This window comes from Chrysemys picta, chromosome 9, assembly GCF_011386835.1.
Source record: "Chrysemys picta bellii isolate R12L10 chromosome 9, ASM1138683v2, whole genome shotgun sequence".
Taxonomy (NCBI): domain Eukaryota; kingdom Metazoa; phylum Chordata; order Testudines; family Emydidae; genus Chrysemys; species Chrysemys picta.
This window is the reverse complement of record NC_088799.1, coordinates 62,302,261-62,323,771: the sequence shown is the minus strand read 5'-3', so window position 1 is coordinate 62,323,771 and position 21,511 is coordinate 62,302,261. Positions and strand designations below refer to the sequence as shown.

Sequence of the window (21,511 nt, the reverse complement as noted above, 5' to 3'; positions counted from 1 at the left end):
TGGACACCTTCCAGAAAACAGTTTGGGGCAGGAGGAATCTTTGATTTCCAGGTGATTCCTAGAAGAATTCCTGTAAGAATGGTCTGTCTTTTTATTCACACACAAAAATAAAATAAACAAATGTCCCTCAAAGTCAAAACCCATTAAAAAAAACACACAAACCAAAGACCAAAACCCTATCCCAAGCAGAGCCACTCCACCAACCCTGAAAAGGGAGATGTGCCAGAAACTCTATGGAGTCTGATACCAGACACCTCTGTGTTCCTGGGGAACCAGGGTGCAGTATCCAGCCGGACTCATGAAAGACACCTTTCCCCTCCCCTCCCAGCCTCTGCTTAAACCAGAAGAAGAAAACTTGCAGAGAGCAGTGAAGGGCGTTGGGAGACACACCTAGACCCCTCCTGACAAGGGTGACAAGATTAAGACATCTCCATTACCATACAGAATGGAGAACAGAGACAACTCCCCTAGCCTCATCTGCATGAAAGATGGGACAGGAAGACATCTCAATTTACATACAGAATGGAGAACAGAGAACCACACTGAATTCTGGGACCAGAAAAAGCAGGGAAGCACTGCATCATGGGAATCTCTGCTCCAGATGCTAATGAACCTAGGCCTGCACACTCACCCAGCTCAGCAGTTATCAGACCAATTCTAGTAATGAATCCTTAATTGATATCCAAATACTGAAGCAGCCTAGTTGCATTGTGAGCTCCCTGGAAGAAAACACCACCCATAGCCAAGAGTGATCAGATCCTATTGTCTAGTCTAAAGAAAACCCTTGAGTCATCAGTTTACCTATAAACAAATCTAGTGTTCTCCCTTGAACCATTGTATTTTCTCTACAAAAATCCCTACTCACCCTTTAGTCAGGGTTCTGATGCTTAGATCCAAACTATGCATCAGTTCCACTGGAACTCCATCTTCTGACTGATTGTGCTGGGGGCTCTGCCTGTCTCCAGCATTCAGGACCCTCAGCTACCACCATCACCTGTGAACCCTGACCAGTTCAAGCCTCATGGAGTGGGTGAGATCCCCCCCCCCCTTTCTCTCTCTCTCTCTCTCTGTTTTCCTTTCTACCTTTAATCAGGTATGTTAGGTTGGTTTAGTCCTCCTTGTGTAGTTATCACTATTATTCAATAAATAAATTCTATGGTTAAGTTGGTTGCTTCTCTCTCTCTCTCTCTCTCTCTTGCTGAACTTTACTCGTTTGTGTTTTTAGCTTCCCCCCATTCACTCTACAGCTATGCTTCTTTTACCTAAGCTAAAGATCCCTGCAGCGCCCAAAATACTGTGGGGTTTGCTCATCGAGTAGGTTACTGCCAGTACAATTGTGTTGGGGGAGCGGGGATAGGGACGTGCTGAATTTGGGACACATAAGGGTGACAGCTTGAAAGTGCTGCTCGACCCAGTGCATGGAGCCCAGGAGCATATAAGGAGAGACAACTTGAAAGTGCTGCTCCCTCCAGCCCAGTGAGTCCAAAGACATATAAGGGGTCAGCTTGACAGTGCTGATTGACCCGGTCTGCTCAGACTTGCTCTGTTAATGTGTGGGTGGGTGGGTGTTTATCTGGATCTGGGGCTGCAGTAACCCAGCCCTAGGGAACCTAGGTTCTGCAGGATAGCTCCATTGGGAGGGGACTTGCAGAAGGGAGAAGTAAAGCTCCATATGAAAACACAAGTGATACAAGCAGTACATTGACAGGATTACAGAACCCCCTTCCCCAGAGGAGTAACCCGAATAAATGAGCATACTCCAAAGTAATGGGCACATCTGGTAACAAGTCCCCTAGGGCCTGTGCCACTGCTGTTGATTTTCCAAGGGAAGCGCTCATATACTAGAGCAGGGGTGGCCAACCTGTGGCTCCAGAGCCACATGCAGCTCTTCAGAAGTTAATATGTGGCTCCTTGTATAGGCACCAACTCCGGGGCTGGAGCTACAGGCACCAACTTTCCAATGTGCTGGGGGGCGCTCACTGCTCAACCTCTGGCTCTGCCACAGGCCCTGCCCCCACTCCACCCCTTCCCGCCCCCTCCCTGAGCCTGCCATGCCTTCAGTCCTCCTCCCTCTGCCCCAGAGCCTCCTGCACTCCACAAAACAGCTGATTGGGAGGTGCTGATTGGCGAGAGACATTGGAAGCAGGTGGTGGGAGCTGCTGGGAGGCTGCCGACATATTACTGTGGCTCTTTGGCAATGTACACTGGTAAATTCTGGCTCATTCACAGGCTCAGGTTGGCCACCCCTGTACTAGAGTGAAGGGTGTGTGTGTGTCAGTGTGCGTGCAGTGGTATGCAAGCTTGGTTGGAGGCAGGACAAGGAGCGAGTGCCTGAAGTGAAAGAAGGAATGTTTAGGTGAAAGTTCTTAACAGCTGGAGCACCTGGATTGTAGAACAGTCTCCTCAAGGGGAATCCATTGCAGGAGAGACTCAAGAACAGGCTCCCTGGGAAGTAACACGTTCACATACCAGCACTCCCCCATACCCACACATACGCATCTATGACCGTATACTTATACATGCACATGAACACACTGGGGGAGAGGGGGCAATAACATGCCACAAAGGAGAAATTCACAATGGAATCCAGGTAGATAGGGTGCCTTGGCTTAGCTTATTTTTAAAGACCATGATGGCTTTGAGGAGCACAATGCCAGACTGAAATGTGGAATTCGCTCACCTTTTTTCTCCTTGGAGGAGTTTTCCAGTTTCCTTCTGATGAATTTGTTGCGTTTGGGTCCAGCTGGTGGGGGAAAGGGGTGAGAAAAGACTGTATGTCATTAGGTCATCTTCAATACACAGCCTGTCCAAATATATCCACAGCCCTTCTACCCCTGTGCTATCCACTCTCGCAGCATAAAGCCATCACACTCAGCAAAAGGGCTACTACGGGTTTCTGTTCAAGTGTCCAAATATAAGAGGAGTAGGGGTTACATTTCACCAGGACTTACCAGAATATCCTCTGTAATAATTCCCATCCCCCATTCCACCCTTCCCTGCAGCCTGTGGCCACTCTTCATTATTGTCTCCAGGGCCGGCTCCAGGCAACCAAGCACATGCTTGGGGCGGCCAATCTTGGGGTGGCGGGGGGCAGCGCGGCGTGGCATTCCGCGGGGGAGGCGGCGCTCCGGCAGCACAGCGCTCGGGGGGAGGGTTCTGGCGGTGCGGCGCTCGGTGGGGGGGGCTCAGCGGGGCGGCGCTTTTTTTTGCTGCTTGGGGCAGCAAAAAAGTTAGAGCCGGCCCTGATTGTCTCTTTTTGTTATAAAGAGCAAGTGTCTTAATTATAAGCTCTGTGGTAGAGCGCTCCCTGCCACATCTGGTGGTGAACAGGGGAAAGAGCAGCTGCAGAGAGAGATCAGTTCCATAAGCTTTCTACCTACACATCCTCCAAGTGATATGTCGAGGATTTACCAGAACTGAACACAAACTCTGAACTGAGTGATGTGACAAAGTGGGAATTTTTATAATATTCTTATGAATCCTGTGGGTGCCTCCGTTTCCTTCTGTACTTTGCATTGCTATCCAGTGTGGGGAGAGGGTAAAATCTGCTCTTGGGGCAGCACAGGAGACATGAGGGGTGTGGCACCTTGCTGTTTGGGGGTGCAACAAATGGGTTGTTAAGAAACTGACTGGAACCTGTTGAAAACAACTTATATCGATGCTGAATCCAAAAGAGACAATGGGAGGACCCAGTGACCAGATCATTTACACCTAGCAATCAGTGACCAAGGGGAAAGATTTCCCCCTTCGCCTCCCAGCAGGGCAGCTGAGCAAAGACCAGCTTGAGAACAAAGGGCTAAGAGCTGACAGCAGGGGATAAGAATGAGCTTCCGGAAGAAGCTCTCAGCAGGGACTGATGAAGGGTCAGAGCAGTGGTTCTCCACCTGCGGCCCATGGGCCGTTTGCAGCTCAATCAGCACACAGCTGCAGCCCCTGTGACCTCCTCAGGGCCATACAGGTAGTATTGGATGCGGTCCACAATGGTAAATAGGTTGAGAACCACTGGGTCAGAGAGAGACAGAGCTTGAAATTGAATCCATTATCGCTTGGCTGGTGGATTGCTCTGGCCTGGTCAGATGACCTGGCTTAACCTTCATTTCTCTGTGCTAGCCTAAGGATTTCCGAGGCTCTGTTCCAGATCACTAATACTTGTCTGAAAAGGCTGCCTGGTGTCACTGCAAATACTTGCCAAGGTGCATTAGTCCCTGAAGAGCGTACATGGCTCTGAGCAGGAGTCTATCTCAGCTGGACTCGCTGAGCAGAGCTCCTGAGGTGAAGCAGAAGGGCTGAAGCCCAGAGGCTCAGTCTTGGAGGCGGTGACGCTGCAAGGCCTACCCTGAAGGAAGAGCGAGACTCCTTGGGGGTCTGCATTACTGAAGGGTTTCCTCCAAAAGGCTGTGTAAAAGCTGGCGCATAGCTCTGATCCTGCAGATCCATGACTGGGGGGACAGTGGGACTGAAATGAGAGAATGAGCACAGGAAAAGAAAGAAGCAGCACTGTGTTCAAGCCACAGACAGCAGTAGCCAAGCAGAAAGAACTCCAGTGGGGCCCCCTGCTCAGCACCAGGGCCGGCTCTAGGCACCAGTGCTCCAAGCATGTGCTTGGGGCGGCACTTTCCAAGGGGTGGCACTCCGGATCCTTTTTTTTTTTTTTTTTTTTTGCTTGAGGCGCAAAAAGCCGGGAGCCGGCCCTGAGCGGGTGAGCTGCGGAGGTGGGGGGTGCGGGAAGGGCCGCAGGAAGTAACCCGGGGGGGGGGGGGCAGAGGAACCACCCTCCACTGCCGCAGCTCACCTCCGCTCTGCCTGCTCCCAAGCGCACCGCCACCGCTCCGCTTCTCCCCCCTCCCTCCCAGGCTTGCTGCGCAAATCAGCTGCGGCAGTGGGGGGCGCCGGGGAGAGCCGCAGGAAGTAACCTTGGAGGGGCAGAGGAACCGCTCCCCCCCCCTCTTCCCCAGCGGGGGAGGAGGCGGGGCTGGGGATTTGGGGAAGGGGTTGGAATGGGGCAGGGAAGGGGCGGAGTTGGGGTGGGGCCAGGGCACGTGGGACATTTTTTTTGCTTGGGGCGGTAAAAAACTTGGAGCTGGCCCTGCTCAGCACCATTAAACCTGAAATCTCTCTAGTTGGGTTCGGGGACGGAGTGGCTGCACTGGGGGACCACACTACCCACTGCCATTCCCACCGGGGTGGGGAGCTGAGTGACAAGACAATGGCCAAAGACATGTGAGTGTTCACTACCCACTGCCATTCCCACCAGGGGTGGGGAGCTGAGTGACAAGACAATGGCCAAAGACATGTGAGTGTTTGGTATATACCAATCTATTTTTGCTGTTTCCCGGGTTGATGTTGTCTCTCTTTGTCTCCTAATAAAGCCTGTCCTTGATTTGCACTAGACTCTATGTTTGCACATGAAGAAGTGCTGCCTGTTCAGAGTCCTGGGGGGGGTGGGGGGGGTGGTATTTAGTTTTTCCCAGATTTCTCGGGGGGTGCTTGATTCTATGATGTGTGTTAGATTTTAAGAGGAATTCCTAGACATTTGAACCCAGCTCAAAGTGGGAGGGAAACAAGTAGAATGTTATTCATATTCCATTCACCACATCCCCTCCAACCCACCCTGCTCCTCCCTCTGGGGCCAGCCTCCTGGTTCTCCAAAGCTTCCATCTATCCTGCACCTCTTTGTGTCAATAACGGGGGAGTGACTGGGGCCCAGTTAAAGAAAAAACTCTGGTTTACTGTTACAACATGAACAGCCAGGTTTGGAGCTTTGCATCCAGTTACTGCTGGTGTGTCCCATTGTTAATCTTTTATTATGCACACAGCCAAAGGAGTGTCTGCAACTTCCCAAGTCAACACTCCCAGTGTAACACTTCCCCTTATTTTCTTCCTTTAGCTGTACAGAGTTGTTTAGAGGGGAAGTTTCTTGTTTTACTCTTTTGTAGATGATATGACAGATCAGGGCCAGATTTAGGGGCAGGCTACCCAGGTGACCACCTGGGGTGCCAGGATTGGGGGGTGCTGGGCTTGGGATGCTGTTTTTGTTGTTAGCGACAAGAGGGAAAATAGAATATTTGAAGTAAAATCTTCCCAGGTGGAAGTATGTGGATTCATTTTTCATTAATCTCCAAGAATGTTCTGGACCTTTGTAGAATATTGTGGAACCTTCCAGACTTTCTGAGAGCTACATTTTCTTTGAATCTCCTAGCATGCCCTCACAGGGATATAGCATGAATAAATACACATTTACAGATCCTAAGGGTGCAAATTTATTGTCTTATAGGACAGGGATAAATCATGAATGCAAATAGTGCCTCAAAGTCGTGAAATGGGCTACAAATGCAATAAAAAATAAGGTATACAAAGTTTAACAAATGGAAGGGGGCGCCAAAGACGCTCCTCGCCTGGGGCGCCATTTGGTCTACGGCCAACCCTGTGACAGATGGTTTTATTTTATTTATTTTGGAAAGAGAGAAGGTGGCTGCTAGGATGGTTTGGACCTGTTGTGTAGTCTGAGCAGCCTCTCAGATATAGCCAACACTTAGCAGCATCAGACTGTTTACAAGTGCTTCTTTACTTGCCTTTCTGCTCCCCAGCTGACATCAATGTCACATCAGGTGGAGCTGTGTTGGGGGTTAAGCCAGACTTTTGTTACATGGACAGCAGGAAGGGGGAGACCGGAGAGAAGGGGAATGAGGTGGGGAAGGAAACTGGCACATTAGGGAGGGGGTGAGAGCAGGAGCTGTAGGCGCACAGCCCAGGAGTTCAGCAGCCAGCCAAAGCCTGTGTGATCGTGATGTGATTGGACCAAAGGGAGGGACCCAATCTGATCAGGATGTCCTTCTGCAGTAGAGTGAGATGGTATATTCATGATAGTGAAGCTCACTCCGCTCCATTCCCCATTGATACCCATACAGCAATGTCCAGAAGGAGGCAGTAATCTTACCCCATTAACAGTGACCAATCACAACACATTTAGGTGATTTTAGCTCTAAACATGGGAATTTCCCATTCTCTCCTTATCCTATGACCTGTGCTGGGCAGGGGGTCAGACTAGACAATCACAATGGTCCCCTTTGGCCTTGGAATCCATGAATCTAAAAATCTATGTTTAAAGTATGTTATTTAGTTGCAAAGTCAAGCACTCAATAATTAGAAATGCCAAAAGGTTGCCCATGCAGCCTTAATTCTCCCCACACCCCTTGTGCATATGCATAATAATGCTGTCTTTAATTACATGATCATATAGTATTTTTCCCACAGGACTCTGCCTTATTCAGTGTCCAGGAGGGACAGTGCTCAGGGAATTCAATATTTCTTTTGTTTCTCATCATTCAGTTTATGGCCCCTGCCTTATTTACTGCCACCATCCAAAACCCTTGGAGAATACAGAATTACCACGTTTCACACGAGCATTTCCATGGTGATCTCTCTGCAGCATCACAGAGCTTCAGCCACATTAATGTTTATTTTCCAAATGTCTCTGTGAGATGACCAAGTATTGTCTCGTTTTGCAGAAATGGGGCATGGAGGCTGAGAGATTAAATTTATAATTTGCAAAAATCTCCATTAATTTTGGGTGCCCAATTTGAGAAATGTTGGGCCTGATTTTTTGGAGTATTTGGCATTATCTATAACTTTGCCTGTTTGAAGCCCTGTCCGTACATTAACTGATTAGACCTTACACCCCCCAAGTGAGGTAGGTGAGTGTATTAGGGTTGCTACCTTTCTAATTGCTGGTCACCAGACCCCCAAGGCCCTGCCCTGCCTCTTCTCCAAGGCCCCACCCCGGCTCCATCTCTTCCCCCCAGGGCCCCATCCCTGCTCTGCCTCTTCCCCCAGGCCCTGCCCCTGGTCCACCTCTATCCTCAAGACTTTGCCCCCTTCTCTGCCTCTTCCCTATGTAAGGATAAGGTCTTTGTCTGAAACCATATTGAAAGGCCTAAATCCTAAAGCCTTCATCTTCAGCCAGATTAAAAGAGCAGCCAAGCAGCAGCCATTAGCTGAGAAGCAGGAAGTTACATTCTCACATTCCATTTAAATTATATTATGTTCCAGCTCAGGTGGGAGCTAGGGGATTTCTCATGATTGCCACCCCCTTTATTCTGTTCCACCCACTTATATATCTTTTGCATAAGGCAGGAATCCTTTGTCCCTCTCTGGGTTCCCACCCCTTCTTCTCAATGGAAAAGCACCAGGTTAAAGATGGATTCCTGTTCAGGTGACATGATCACATGTCATTGTAAGACTTCATTGCACACATGTATACAAGAAGATTTACAAGTAAAACAGGGCCATCTATAGACAATTGTCCTGGTTAATGGGAGCCATCAAGATTCCAAACCACCATTAATGGCCCACACTTTGCATAATTACAATAGGCCCTCAGAGTTATATTTTATATTTCTAGTTTCAGATACAAGAATGATACATGTATACAAATAGGATGACCACATTTAGTAGATTATAAGCTTTGTAATGATACCCTACAAGAGACCTTTTGCATGAAGCATATTCCAGTTACATAATATTCATACTCATTAGCATATTTTCATATAGAGTGCAACGTCACACCCGTCCTAATAGCACCCACTATTACCAGATAAAGAAACAGATTTTAAGATGGTGAAAGAAAACTTAATCTGATAGCATTCTGTCTGTCAAGAAATCACTTATCAATAGTGAAGGTTGTGAAATCCTCATTTCTTTATTGTTTTGTCATGATGGTCCCCACTTCTCTATTGTTTACCTGTATGGTCTCTTTCTGGTTCTTTAATTGTTTCTGTCTGCTGTATAATTAATGTTGTTAGGTGTAAGTTAATTAGGGTAGTGGGATATAATTGGTCAGAGAATTATGTTACAATATGTTAGGATTGGTTAGATAGATTTCAGTAAAATGACTGGTTAAGGTACAGCTAAAAAGGATTCAAATTTCACTATATAAACTGGGGTCCAAAAGGATGTTCTTTGGGAACCAACTCCAGGACACAGCCCCAAAGATCAGAGCTGCCGGACTTTAACACTCTGCCAAGGACACTGTGCAGAAACCGGAGTCCCCCAGATGGACCTGATTCTGACTGGCCATCAAGAAAAGTTCATCTGTCTTATTGGTAGTGGTGAGCACTGTATGTGTAGCATGTGCAGTCTGTTTTATGGTGTTTGTTAATAAATAGAGGTTATGTAGTATATTACTGTGTAAGGCTCTTTCACTGGTACAAGGTCCTGCAAACCTGCAGAAGTAGTGTACACCTGGAGCCCTATGTATTGGGGAAAGGGTGTGGGTACTTAAATTGACCAGGTTAGTTACACCCTGAGCCCTACAAATTGGGTACGGGTGGCCCTAAGCCCTACGGATTGGGTAAGGGTAGGTGCTTTTTGCCTGGAGCCCTACGAATTGGGAAAAGGTGGGGGTGCCTAAATTCGTCTGACGAAGTGTGGATTCACCCACGAAAGCTTATGCTCCAATACATCTGTTAGTCTTAAAGGTGCCACAGGACCCTCTGTTGCTTTTTACAAATCCAGACTAACACAGCTATCCCTCTCATAAATTAACCAGGTTACACCTGGAGCCCTATGGACTGGGAAAAGGTGGAGTGCCCTAATGTGTGCAGGTAACAAATTTGGTGGAGAATGCGGGCAGCCTAAAGTCTTTTGTTCTGAACTGATAGAGCAGAGATGGGCAAACTACGGCCTGTGGGCCACATCTGACCCACAGGACAATCCTGCCCGGCCCTTGGGTTCCTGGCCAGGGAAGCTAGCCCCCAGCCCCTTCTCTGCTGTTCCCCCTCCCCCACAGCCTCAGCTCGTCGTGCCGCCAGTGCTCTGGGCAGCGGAGCTGCGAACTCCTGCCAGGCAGCGCGGCGGCGTGGCTGGCTCCGGCTGGGCGGTACAGCTGCCAGTCCTGGTGCTCTGAGTGGCATGGTAAGGGGGTGAGGGGGGGTTGGATAAGAGGCAGGGGGTCCTGGGGGGCAGTCAGGGGACAGGGAGCAGGGGGTGGGTTGGATAGGAGTGGGAGTCCCAGGGAGCCTGTCAGGGGGCGGGGCAGCCTGGGGACAGGGAGAAGGGAGGGTTGGATAGGGGTGAGGTCCTGGGGGGCGTGGTTAGGGGTGGGGGGTCCCAGGAGGGGGCCATCAGGGGACAAGGAGCAGGGGGGGTTGGATGGGTCCGGGGTTCTGAGGAGGGAATTCAGGGGGTGGGAAGTGGGAGGGAGTGGATAGGGGGCAGGCTGTTTGGGGAGGCACAGCCTTCCCTACCTGGCTCTCCATACAGTTTTGGAATCCTGATGTGGCCCTCAGGCCAAAAAGTTTGCTCACCCCTGTGATATAGTCTAACACAGTAAATAACAGCAGAGTACCTGTGCCTTCGGTCAGAAAGGTTCGCTATCTATCTGGCAGAATGACCACCCCAGAACAACAAGAGAAAAAGGAGATGAAGAAAAGGGACCAGGAGGTGTGGAGGCTAGTTGAGGAGCCCACCCTCCTTGTTAAATGGGTAGTGGAACAAAGCCTGTGCGCATGGGAAAGGACGGTTCAGCGAGGAAAGCAGGATCGGTCCCAGACAAGCAGGCAGATAAAGAGATTGGAAAACAGGTTGGGAGCCCTGAGGGGCATAGTGGCAGGAGTAAGGAAAGGAGTAAGTACAGGCCTGGGGATTTCAGATCCCTGGGACAATACTTGAAATGGTGAAATCTGAGCTAATGAAGGTGTCATTTTGGGAGATAAGCAAGTGATTTAAGGAAAGAGAGTGAGAAGTTAACTCTGCAGAGACTGGAGGGAATTAAGCAGTGGAATGTTGTGACAATGTTAAAAAGGAAAAGTATTATAGGAAAAGAATTCTTGGTTTCTTTGCAGCCATTCTGAAGGAAAAATGGGCCCTTTTCCAAAGGAATGTTTGTAAATAAGCCAGGCAAAGAGACAATCTGATTTAAATCATTTGACTATAAACAATTTAGTTAAATGCGCTAAAAGAACATAAGGGGTTTCTGTTGGAACTTAACTGCCCCCAAATGTATACAAATGTAATCTATGTACAGCTGTGTAAAAATTAAAGCAGTGTAAGGGATGTTAAGCAGAAGAGTATGTATCTCTCTCTCTCTCTCTGTGTGTGTGTGTGTGTGTGTGTGTGTATATATATATATATAGTGTAAATATGAGAGGTTTTAAGGATCTAAATCAACACTCCTGGTTTGTAGGTTTAAGATGAATTGGTTTTATTTTGTTTTAAATAATGCTATTAAAATCCACTTGAATCTTTCATTCAAAGTAGCAAAACTGACAGACACTTTTTGCCAGACACAGGTAACTAGTGTTGTTTGGCTTTGGTATTTAGCATTTAATCCTTATGGTACCTCCATGCTTTATCAAGTTCAATATCTTTTTAAAGACCAAAGTCGTGGCTGCAGCAGGGCAGTCAAACCCAGGAGAATGGGAAGAGATTCTGGATTTGTAACAAAATAGCAGATAAGACCTGTAGTAAAAAAATAAGAAATTAAGAAAAAAAAAAAAAAGACAGTGCCCCTCTGGAGCAACAGTAGGGCTGAGGTGCACAAAAAAAAAAAAAAGCAACATTAGGAACACTGAGCCTTAAGGTGGCTTTGAGCAGGGGCGGCTCTATGTATTTTGCCGCCCCAAGCATGGCAGTGGAGCAGGCTTCGGCGGCATGCCTGCGCGCGGTCCGCCGGTCCCGCGCCTTTGGCATACCCGCCGCCAAATTGCCGCCGAAGCCGCGGGACCGGCAGATCTCCCGCAGGCATGCCGCCGAAGGCAGCCTGACTGCCGCCCTCATGGCAACCAGCAGGCCGCTCCCCTGTGGCTTGCCACCCCAGGCACATGCTTGGTGCATTGGTGCCCGGAGCCGCCCCTGGTTCTGAGTAATCAGACTGTCACTTTGATAAGGGTACATGAAAACTCTGTAAGCACAAAAGAAACAGTTACACCATATATAAAAATTGATATGGCTAATGTTATAATAGTTAAACTATGGAAGGAATGTGCATTTTCCCCAGGACATGGGCAGTGTATATTGTAGAAGGGGTAAAAGAAATGCAAACAAAACATACCACTTAATTAAAATCCTATTCGGGCTCCAAAGGGAGCCACAATAGGTTGTGTTTTCTTTTTCAGATCTCTGTGTGTTTTGAAAGCAGGAGTTGAAAGTGGAAAGAAATCAAAACTCTGATGGAAGTTGATTATGTCCCCTTTAAGACAGAGTCTCTGAGTTCTGCTGATGGCTTTGGATCCAAAAGCAAGCCAGAAAGTGTCTGTGTTGTTGCAAATTACCTAACTGAAAGAGGAAGGAGAGAACTGCCCATAAATGGCAGCACAAAGGAGCTGCAGATAAAGGACATACCTGGTCAGCAAACAAACTACCTGAAACCAAAAGGCTCAAATTATGACCCTCCAGAGAAAGATGAAAAAAGAAGCCAACCCTAAGAATAAGAGGGACAGGTTACCCTAAGTAGAAAAATAAATACTTTTTTGTGTGTATGCACAGTGCTGAAATCTAAAGACAGGTTCAAAAGGGGTTTGCTTATATGCATGACACCCCTACCTTTTAATTCACCAAAACCCCAAGGATATAATTAAATTAAAAAGCCTATGCAAAAATTTCAAAAAAAACATTTAACACACTGGCCTCAAAAACAAATTGTCTAAATAAAAAGGCATGGTATAACAAGATACCTTTAATAGATTTAATGCTAATGTTTTTGATAATATTAAACATTGGGATAAATTTAATGTTAATAAGTACCCCTGTAACAATGTATAGTGTGTATGATTTTTGGAAAAAACCTTTAAGGTCATAGGGTAATGCTTCTCAGCTATTACCTGTAAATAAACTTAAAGCTTAGCACAGTAGAAAAAACATTAGAAACCTGGTCTGCTGTATGAAAAGGGAAACTGGGGTACACCACCTCATGAATTGAATAACTGAACAGTGGGATAATTCACCCTTAAAGGGCAAAAGCCATTAAACCTGGCCTACCTATAGAACAAAAACACAAGCAAGTATGGGGGTAATTCCTCTGTTTTGCCTGCAATCAGCAAGGGTATTTGTAAAAGAAAGGGATATTTTAAGCAATAATCTGCTACCCCAAAAGAGGTAGAAACATATTATTTTTGACTTTCAAAAAATCAGGAAAAGCTGGTACCAGCTGAAGAGCAACCCTGAATACCATGGATCTACTGTTGCGATGAAAATTGTGTTTTGTGTTTTATGTTTTATGTTTGTTTTGTGGTGTTTGTCTTGTTGCTAGCATTGTTGTGTATTGTGTTACAAAAAGAGAGGACACTGCATTAGACAAAAAAGGATTAATAAGCATTTTAACTGTATTTACAAAAAAACAATGTTGCAAAAGGGCGGAGGTCAAGGAATGCCAGTCTGTTAACAGGGAAACATCTTTAGGTGGTAAACGCACATTTAAAGGCAAAATATGCATGAAACACAGGGTTTATCTGTTGGTGGAAATAAAAGGATGCACATAAAAAATTTTGAAGCACAAAGTGAAATTACCAAGGGAAAAAAAGGGCATGTAAAAACATTGATTGCTTGGGGAAAAAAATCAGTAATAATTGGCAAGTATTAATCAACTTCCAGCACGCAAGCCCAGGTGAACGCACCTGGGTGTGGTATAAAATTGAATATAAGGAAAGGAAGGGCATTGCAACACCTTCCCTGATTACTATAAGGGGCAGTACATAAAGGCACAGTGAAGGTATAGCTGCCCTAATACTATCTCAATGTAAACTACTAAAGGTTATTGGATTTGCCTGGCAGCCAGGAGGGGTGAAAAAAAAGGCTCCCAAGAAGTGTATTAAACTGCTTTGGGTAAAACTGGATTAGGAGTTGAAGTACTGGATGCTACTAACATAGAGGTAATGGCAAACAAATGAAGTTATGTTACAGCTAATATACAAGAATTGGAAAAGCCCATCAGTGCATCCTTGTCAAAATTAGAAATGGAGCAACAATTATTTTCTAAAATACTGCCAGTATGGCAACAGCAAGGGAAAAAGAATCTGTTACTTTTAGCAGGGACTATGGATACAATACAAGAAAATGTATCCTTAGCATTAGCCTGTTCACAGGCCCGGGAAATAAGTCAGCAGTTAGTTATTCAAATAATTCAGGAAGGTATGCAAGGAAATTTGCCTTTGGAAATCAAAAAGTTGTTGTGGGAAAATGTTACAGAAGGGGAGAAGCAATTAATGGCATGGTAAAAATTGGTAAATTTTACCCTAAATAAAGTTCAAACGGTTCTACAAGCACATGTAGTAACTGTATACCCCAGTCTAACTATTAATATATATCCAGTGGTACCTGTAAAAATCCAATTAACAAAAAATTTGGTTATTTATTCCACTAATCATCATTCCTGGTTTTTTTTGTGCTCACAGAGTTTTCATGTACCCTTATCAAATTGACAGTCTGATTACTCAGAACCACCTTAAGGGTACATCTACACTACAGCGGGGAGTCGATTTAAGATACGCAAATTCAGCTACGTGAATAGCGTAGCTGAATTCGACATATTGCAGCCGACTTACCCCGTTGTGAGGACGGCGGCAAAATCGACTTCTGCCGCTTTTTGTCGGCGGCGCTTACTACCACCTCCGCTGGTGGAGTTAGAGCGCCGATTCGGGGATCGATTGTCGCGTCCCGACGGGACGCGATAAATCGATCCCCGAGAGGTCGATTTCTACCCGCCGATTCAGGCGGGTAGTATAGACCAGACCTAAGGCTCAGTGTTCCTAATGTTGCTTTCTGTGTGTGTGTGTGCACCTCACCCCTGCTCTCCTGCCACAAGAACGAGGGGATGCCATGAATGAAAGGCAGCAGATGCCAAACTGATACAAAGAAATATTTTTCACACAATGCAGAAATAGCATATGGGACTCACTGCCACAAGATACCATTGAGACCAGGATCTTAGTAGGGTTCTGAGGAGGAGTGGCTATTTAATGGCTAAGAACAGCAGGGTTTGTAATAGAAAGGATGAAATAAATAACCAAATGCTTTGGAAGGGCTTTAAGCCCTCCTGCTTCAGCGCATAGACCAAACTCTAATTGATGAGGTGAAGAAGAAACTTTCCCAGCGACCAGGCTATTCCACAGCTGCCACCATAGAATTTGTTGAACCTTGCTCTGCAGCAGCTTTCACTGGCCACTGTCAGAGGCAGGATACTTGAGTAGCTGGAGCCCTGGTCTGGTCTCATTTAGTCTGGCGGCTCCTATTTATGCCAAGATGCAGAGAAACTGTCTCTGTGGATCTGCTATATTTATCTGTCAAATTGTATTAGTGACATTTCCTAGTTGTGTATTTTAATAAGTCTAACTAAGCATCAATCTCCTAGAACCAAGACTGTGCTGAACTCCAGGATTCTCCAAAGCAGAGCAGAGAGAATCTGTCCCAACCAACATGGATTAATTTGTTCCCATTTGAAGAATCTGCCAGAAGTGTTTACATCTGTGTGGGATCATGTCATAGGCAGAGAACAGGCAAGGTCATGTTCCCATGCTCCAAAGGAAGTGCAAGTCCTATTAGCAGGGCTCATGCAGTGAGGATGGCTGTGACCCAAAGCAGTAACAATTGGGTTCAAAACCAAGAAACAATTGTGCAGAGATGTCCAAAATGTCAACCAATATATTATCATTATTATTAAAAACAGCAGCAGTAATAGATAATGACAATGACTAGAATTATGTAGTGCAGGGGTTCTCAACCTTTTTCTTTCTGAGGCCACACCAACATGCTATAAAAACTCCACGGCCCACCTGTGCCACAACAATTGTTTTTCTGCATATAAAAGCCAGGGCACACGTTAGTGGGTAGCAAGCAGGGAAATTGCTCAGTGCCCCATGCCACGGGGGACTCACAAAGCTAAATTGCTTAGGCTTTGGCTTCAGCCCTGGATGGCGGAGCTTGGAGCCCCGGGCTTCAGCCCCATGTGGTGGGGCTTCCGCTTTCTGCCCTGGGCCCCAGTAAGTCTAATGCCAGCCCTTCTTGATGGACCCCCTGAAACAGGCTCGTGGCCCCCCAGGGGGCCCCAGAGCCCTGGTTGAGAACCACTGATGGAGTCCATTGCCCTTAGATAAGGCATGTCTCCTCTCTTTACCTTTAGAAAGGCTGATACCACTGATCATGTTCTTTTTTTGCAGCTGGTAAAAGGCGATTTCTTGCAGACAGGCTCTCTCCAGCTCTGAGAGGCTATGCAGGGGCACAGGCTGCATTCTGACTCTCTGTCCCAATATAGAAGCTTTGGTAAAATTCCCCTGAAATATAAATGAGAAAACAGGGAAGGTTGGAAATCAAAACTGTTTTGCTTGGGAGAGGAGTGGGAAAAGTCTGACAACTGTATAGAAACTTTCAACCCCAACTACCCCCAATTACACCAAAAAATACATTAATGATGTTCAGATTGCAAAGAGAAGCTGATGTTCTGCAGCCAGCCTTAACTCTGGCTTCTGGGGCACATGTATCACTACAGTACAAGCCCAGATCTCTGGGTCCAGCCAAGGTGTGCATTCCTGATCCTGAGTGCAGCAGAGGGTCAGTTTAGTTCTCTTCTATATATGTTTTTATACCACAGATTGAGCACCTTCCAGCAGTCCATTAAGCCATGTGACTAGTCATCTCTCACATGTTGGTTGTTCTCTCATCCTCTTCCCAAAGGAAGAAGCATATGCAGTGGACTGTCTTCTTTTTGGCAGTGTGTTGTTTTATTATTAATTGCCATTATTATTTTTTATTATAGCAAAGAAACAGGTCTGCTGTAGTTAAGGTCAAAACCAACTTTCTGTTCTAAATGCTCTAAAATCTGTACAGTTATCTAATTGCCTTGAAATTTGGGATGCCTCACAGAGGTGCAAGTTAAGGGCAGTGATCCAAATTTGGGGGCGTTTAACCAAGGGGTTCCTGAAATACAGCACCCAGGGAAAATCTTTTTTTTTTTTTTAAAGGTGACAGATTCTGGTAACCTTTTTTGCTCACAGATAGTGAGCAAACCAGGGCTCAGATCTTCACACCAAGGTCTCCATTGCCCACCAGAGTGCCTGGCAACCATCAGCCCCTTTAAGGAAATCAGATTAAAAGAGTTTGCTTCTCCATTTAGATACTTGGGAAGGCTTATTTGCCTATTCGCATGCCTAACAGATTACACTGAGCACGTGCACAGAGAGAGGCTAACCATCTGGAAAACTACTTCTACGTAACAGGAGCTATATTCGGCTTATTGAATCTGAGCACTGCACTGTAAGTTCAAATCCAGTTTGGGCAGAATTCTGAAGTAAAAGAGTAAGCATATTGCTCCAATCTGCCTCCACCAAAGTTTTTTTTTAATTATTATTTTGAGGAAGTGTAATCTGAATACAGCAGAATATTCAGAAAATGTTTAAACTGTTTTGAAAACAAACTACATAAGCACATGATCCCTGGACGGGGAAGGTGATCAGGGATGCAAGAATAGGTGGGAATAGGGGAAGAAGGGTTTGGGTCTGGCTCTCATTCATGGGTGCAATCCAGACTAACGAGGGATTGTGTCACCACCTGCCCTGAAACCTGGGGTGCCTCACAGTGCTTTGCTGCTGTAGCTCCCAACCTGGGCCACTCACAAACAGCTTGCTAGCTCACAGGTCATATCCTGAGTGTCTGTGAATAGCCACAGTCCTGGTCCAGCAACTCTGACCCCAGCAGCCTGTCAGCAATACACCAGTCACACTCTGGCTTCCACCAGCCTTGGTTACCACTTGCAGGGTGACCCCAATGCACTCCCAGTCCTGAATTTCCCCCCAAAACATGTGTCCTGCATTGTCCAGCCCTCACCTGGAGAGTTTAGATATTTTAGGTCCGTTGCCCCTGCAAGGGAAGAATATACAACAGTCTGCTACTTTAAATGGAGTTACCCAAACAATTCACAATGCTGGATTAGTTTCAATTAAGGAATAAAACAAGGTTATTGAACTACAAAGACATAGATTTTAAGTGAGTACAAGGCATTAAAGTCAGAAACAGTTACAAAAGAAATAAATATAAATGCTTTCTAGTAACTAAATTTAACAAATTAGACTTGGTTCAAAGTAAAATTCTTACCACATATTTCCAGCAAGATAGCTGACCAAATTCTTAAATCAGCATCTGCCCCCAAAGGGCTGTTTCCTTTGTCTTCTCAGGTGAAAGAGTGAGCGAGAGAATCCCAAGGGTAATTTGTCCCTCAATTTTATAGTCCAGTGCTGCATTGAAATGCATTTTCCTGAGGTTTACCCCTACATAAAGTTCCTTCCTATGGTATCTCCTGGTTAAAGAGGTTCCATGCTGTTGTTTGCTAAAATACACCTCAATATTTTCCTGCCCCCTTCCTTGCCAAAGAATGTCCACTGGACAGGTAATTGCCAATGAAGTTTGCTGACACCTGGCTAGAGATTACAATGGTGTGTAGGGTGTGAATACATGGGTGCATTTGGTCACAGTCTGCAATGAGGGAGGGGGTATTATGAGGAGGTGAATAATGGGAATGTGTGTAGGGGTGGGAAGAGGGGTTGGGGGCTCGGGGAAGGGGAGAAGATGGGAGGGGCTGGTGAATTTGAGGTAGCAGAGGAAGTTGGAGGTTTAGGAGTGGGGGCCTTATCAGCCCTGAATTCACCCCTTACATGTGTGTGCTGGGCTCAGGGGGAGTCCTATCCTTCTGTAGGGGTCTGAGCCATCCTCCACCCATTGTGTGCTCTGGGATCTTGGGAACCCTGCTTCTCTTGTCTCAGGCCCTCTCCCTGCCCCTCCATGTGAACTGGGATCTGGGGTGCAGGGAATGAAGGTAACAAATTTAAACATCTGAAATCCAGAAAAGGAAGGAAGGAAGGAAGGAAGGAAGGCCTAACATAGTGAATGCTAATGGGAAGGGGGTAGGTTTAACAGATAAAATAAAAAAAGAACAAGTTAAAAATCACTTAGAAAAGTTAGATGCCTGCAAGTCACCAGGGCCTGATGAAATGCATCCTAGAATACTCAAGGAGCTAATAGCAGAGGTATCTGAGCCTCTAGCTATTATCTTTGGAAAATCATGGGAGACAGGAGAGATTCCAGAAGACTGGAAAAGGGCAAACATAGTGCCCATCTATAAAAAGGGAAATAAAAACAACCCAGGAAACTACAGACCAGTTAGTTTAACTTCTGTGCCAGGGAAGATAATGGAGATATTTAAGAGTAGGTTAGATAAATATCTATCAGGGATGGTCTAGACAGTATTTGGTCCTGCCATGCGGGCAGGGGACTGGACTCGATGACCTCTCGAGGTCCCTTCCAGTCCTAGAATCTATGAATCCTAGAATCTATGAAAAAAACATTTCAAAGCACAGTCAATATCCCCATTCCACTGTAACTAAACCACAGGATGGGGGAGCAGCACTTCTCTGTGCCTCAGTTTCCCATCTGTAAAATGGGATGTACAGCTCCTTGAGATCTACTGGTGAAAAGCACCATATAAAAAGTAGGTCTTTTGATTATTACCTAGCCACAGTAGCATATCAACTGCAAACCTAGGTGAGAACTGCAACTGTCTAAGGCTTTGTTTATGCTAGCACTTCTGTCGACAAAACTTTTGTCAGTCAGGGGTGTGAAAAAACACCCCTTAGCAACATAAGTTTCACCGACAGAAGCACCAGTGTGGACAGTGCTATGTCGGCGGGAGAGCATCTTCTGTCAGCATAGCTACCGCTACTCATTAGAAGCGGTTTAATTACGCCGACCGGCAAGCTCTCTCCCGTTGGCATAGAGCAGCTACACAGGAGAACTTACGGTGGCGCAGATGCAGCAGTACAGCTGTGCTGCTGTAAGGTCTGTGGTGTAGACAAAACCTAGATGACCATAAACAGACAAACATTTCTCTTTCTGTTTAAAAAAAAAAAAAAACCTAGGAAATTAAATTGCAAAAAAGCTTAGTTAACGCAGAGTTAAGTTTGCCTGGCAATAGCTCAGCCTTTGCAGTCAGCATAATTTCAATAGAGAATTGTGTAGGTTGTGTCAGTAGCAGGGCAGTGGGGTTTTCTTGCCCTGGGAATTGTCAGTAATGGGGTGGACATGAGAGCAGCCTGTAAATATAACAATGGATAGGGGAAAAGGGGATGTATTGGTTTAAGTGGTATCCTGTGTGCAAATGTGAAGAGGCTATAAAAAGGAATGAAGTGGTTGTTAACACTGTGGTGTTCTGTTGGGTATTAGGCTCAGTGTTTAAACACTGGGCAAGTGTATGTAGTGCCTGTGAGCTTTACTGCCCAGGTGACATTTACTCTTAGCGTACAGAGTTCTGCTGTGCCACAAAGAGAATTCATTTCCTAATGCCACCTCAGGATTGTGTTAACTCAGTAGTTCTCAACCAGGGGTACAGGCTTATCTGGGCCAAAAAAGACAAGTCCAGGATGTAGGCCTTGCTGGAGCCCTAGACATAACTAACAGTGTGAACCAAAGGCTGCAAACCAAAGTACGCCTAGCCTTGGCAGAATAGTAACACACCAAGTATTGGCTAACCAAGTAAGCACATTCCTGACCAGAGAGGATGGTACAAAGACACACAGATCTCTCAAGTAATTACATAAACAAATTCCCAGGAAATTGTACAGGAACACACCGATCCCTCATAAGAGACGGATAGAATGACAGGATAAGGGATGAGGATGTTTTGTTTGAACTAGTGCAGTGGTTCTCAACTAGGGGGCTGCCAAGCAGGACCAGCATTAGACTTGCTGGGGCCCAGTGTAGAAAGCTGAAGCCCTACCACATGGGGCTGAAACTCAGGGCCCTGAGCCCTGCCACCCGGGGCTGAAGCCGTACCCTGAGCAATGTAGCTTATATATGCAGAAAACCAGTTATGGTACAGGTGGACCTTGGAATTTTTATAGCATGTTGGGGAGGCCTCGGAAAGAAAAAGGTTGAGAACTCCTGAACTAGCGGATACAAGGAGAAGGGTGTAACTAACATCAGGAGCATAACATGTAACTTGTTTGTATCAATGTACAAAAGGGCAAGTCATAGGAGGGATATCTTTGGATTGGCTGAGGGGACAGCATCCTGTTATATTGATGGAGCTTTAGCTTGTGATGGGCATACATGCGTTAGTGTCCCTGTGACCTGTTGGACAGGGTGCTAGTACCATGCTTTGCTGACAATAAACCTAGTTGAGCGCCTTCGCCATCGAACCAAGCCTGTGGTCTTTCTTTATGCATAACATGGCGGTCTGCTGAATCAGCAAGCTGCACTGTCTGCTCATGCAACTAACACTGGAGCTCCAAGAACAGCAGCACTAGCAGCATTAATGATTCTGCAGCACTGGCATCATTAGCATCCTTACTGTGACTGATTCAAAAACTACATAGATAAGCAAATAGCTCGTGCTATATTTGCAACCAACATGTCTTCAAAACACTGAACTTCCACTTGTCAAGAAAGCTGAAATGCTCCATCCTATGTCAGGGTAACAATGGCTGAAGTGATCCAAGAGAATGTATTTATATGCTGTCTGCTGAGCATGCAGGGC

General features: G+C 46.1%; 1 protein-coding gene across 7 annotated transcripts in view; it reads right to left on the bottom strand.

Annotated features, from left to right (window-relative positions):
- Nucleotides 1-21,511, bottom strand: part of ARHGAP36 (Rho GTPase activating protein 36) — an 82,444-nt gene that overhangs the window by 47,957 nt on the left and 12,976 nt on the right. For all 7 annotated transcript variants that reach the window (XM_008175188.4, XM_008175190.4, XM_042853345.2 and 4 more), the window contains exons 2-3: nt 16,106-16,262; nt 2,681-2,743 (exon numbers count right to left, since the gene is read on the bottom strand). In XM_008175188.4, coding sequence (XP_008173410.1) covers nt 2,681-2,743; nt 16,106-16,220 — 178 coding nt within the window. In that variant the 5' untranslated portion in view covers nt 16,221-16,262. The remainder of the gene's footprint in view (nt 1-2,680; nt 2,744-16,105; nt 16,263-21,511) is intronic.